This window comes from Cyprinodon variegatus, unplaced genomic scaffold (genome assembly GCF_000732505.1).
Source record: "Cyprinodon variegatus isolate N-32 unplaced genomic scaffold, C_variegatus-1.0 Scaffold298, whole genome shotgun sequence".
NCBI classification, from domain to species: Eukaryota; Metazoa; Chordata; class Actinopteri; order Cyprinodontiformes; family Cyprinodontidae; genus Cyprinodon; species Cyprinodon variegatus.
Genome location: NW_015150751.1, coordinates 618,984 through 621,302, shown reverse-complemented (window position 1 = coordinate 621,302; position 2,319 = coordinate 618,984). Strand labels below are relative to the sequence as shown.

Sequence of the window (2,319 nt, the reverse complement as noted above, 5' to 3'; positions counted from 1 at the left end):
AGTGCAGCTTCTCGTACAGGTCGGCCATCTCCATGCGGGCCTGGGTGAAGTGGCACAGCTGCTCGGACAGGTGAGAGAGGAGGTCCTCCAGGGAGGAGGAGGATGATGAGGAGGAGGAGGAGGGCTGGCTGTGGCGGCCCACCGTCGCCACCTTCTTCAGCTCGTTGTACAGCGAGGTGTAGACGGTGCGGATGGAGTCTTTCCGGCTGAAGAAGGACTGGCCGCCTGCAGAGGGTCGAGCAGAGAAAAACTGCTGATGTGGACAGACTGTCTGCTCTCCTAATTCAGCTGCTAGACTGCCACCTGCTGGCGGATTTCAGTACTTTGATTTCACATCAACAGATATTTATGTTTAACTGTTTTGGTATATTTAAATTTTAATATTTATTTTACTTTTTTTTGGAAACTTTACTTTTATTCCACGAGTAACAAAACTAAATTAGAACCTATATGTTACACAACATACGATAATACTTCATTAACACTAGTTTTCCTGGTATCACAGAACCACAGAAAGAACAGTTTACATGGGAAGAAGAACCAACGATGCTGGTTAATGATTAGAACCTGATTAACTGTTGAACCTGAATCTCTTGTAGGTGAAGTGAACCAATTTCCATAAATAAACACAAATGAAAAATTATTTTTTTTAATTGATTAATCTGTCAAGTATTTTTTTTGATGAATCAATAATCTGATGAACACTTTTTGCAAATTAAACCAAGTGAAAATAAAACTTTTCCACTTTAGGGAGTTCTGGATAGAAAAAGATTTTTATCTTAAATGCAAGATGTTTATATACATTTTTTTTTTACAATCTTGTTATAATTCCTGCTCTAAGTGGCTGTTTTAGAGTCTCTATACTTCATTTAACCATTAATAAATTACTAAATTAGTTGATGGTTATTTTAATAATCGATTAATCTGATTGTTTCAGCCCTAGTTGAGTTAATATCTAATTTATAAACATAACTAAAACAATTAATCGGATTAATCAACTGTTGAAAAAATCTTATATAAATTTAGTAATTGATTAATTGTTAAATGGAGTATAGAGACTGAAAAACAGCCTTAAGCTGACACAGCGACCCAATTAGAGCAGGAATTATACCAAAATTGTAAAAAAAAAAAAAATTAAATATCTATAAACATTTTGCATTTAAGATAAAAAGAAGTTTTTCTCTGTCAGTTTGCTTCATCCAGGCTCCTCTATTGGAAAAGGTTTAGTTTCACCTGGTTTCATTTCATAAAAAGTCTGTCGTATAAACTCTGTGTATACAAAAAGATAATAAAGTCTAAGTGTATCTGATTATTAATCTAAAAAAAAATAATCAACAGATTTATGGATTTGCAATCGTTAGTTGCTGCCCTGTTTCCACCTCACAGCTGTATTCTATGGAACCACATGTACACGAAAAATAAAAGCAAAACAGTTTTTCTACAGAACTGGTCTATAAATAATCAACACAGTAAATGCAAAGTAAAAAATATAGAACTGATCAATCCTTAAGATGATGACTATCAATTCATCATTATTTTGGCTTTCTTTTATAAGAAAGGCTTTTATCTTTTATAAAAGTTCGTAAAAAATATCAGAATGCCATAAAAAAAACTACAATAAAAACAATAAATCAACCAAAATATTTAAGTTCATCATTTAATCTAAGTGTAACAGACCTCCAGGTGTCTTTACAATATGTTCTATTTATTTCATTTTTTTGTATTTGTTTTCTAAACCTGCTTCAACGTTTGTTTTCTGAGCTGTTTGTCGTTTAACTGTTAATAAAGCCCTGAAAAAACTGAGCTGATGGTAGCAGTCTAATGATTCCGAATCAGAGGTTTTCTAATTAAATAGCATCACCATATTATTATAGTATGGAGATTAATTAAGTTGTTAGAGTGGCTGGAATTGAACTTTAGAGCAAGTTTTTGTATTTTAGAAGTTTAGATTTTCAGACCAATGGAGGATTTTTTTATTTATACCATTTGATGCAAAAAAAAAAAACTATCATTATGACTTGGGTAGAAATAAAAGAAAACCATTTTCTTTTTAGACTAGTTTACTCTGGTTTAACTTTTCCTCCTCAGTATTTAAAAAACAGCATCTGATTGAGTTTTTCTTTATAGATGGAAAAGGGAAACTTCTCCTCTGCTGCATTTTAATGAGTCGCTGTCGCCTTAATTAAAGGAATAGTACACCCAAAACATGATTAGCCTTCATTTTCTACTCACCCCCATGCTGAACAACACGCTGGAGTACTTTTTTGATATCTCAAATGCATCTGGAGATCTGGGAGGCTTCTTGCTGTCTGCTGACAT

At 33.4% G+C, this 2,319-nt stretch overlaps 1 protein-coding gene across 1 annotated transcript in view; it reads right to left on the bottom strand.

The window, feature by feature from the left end:
• Positions 1–2,319, bottom strand: part of LOC107090505 (chromosome unknown open reading frame, human C12orf66) — a 9,212-nt gene that overhangs the window by 5,341 nt on the left and 1,552 nt on the right. The window contains exon 2 of the mRNA XM_015383918.1: positions 6–225. Coding sequence (XP_015239404.1) covers positions 6–225 — 220 coding nt within the window. The remainder of the gene's footprint in view (positions 1–5; positions 226–2,319) is intronic.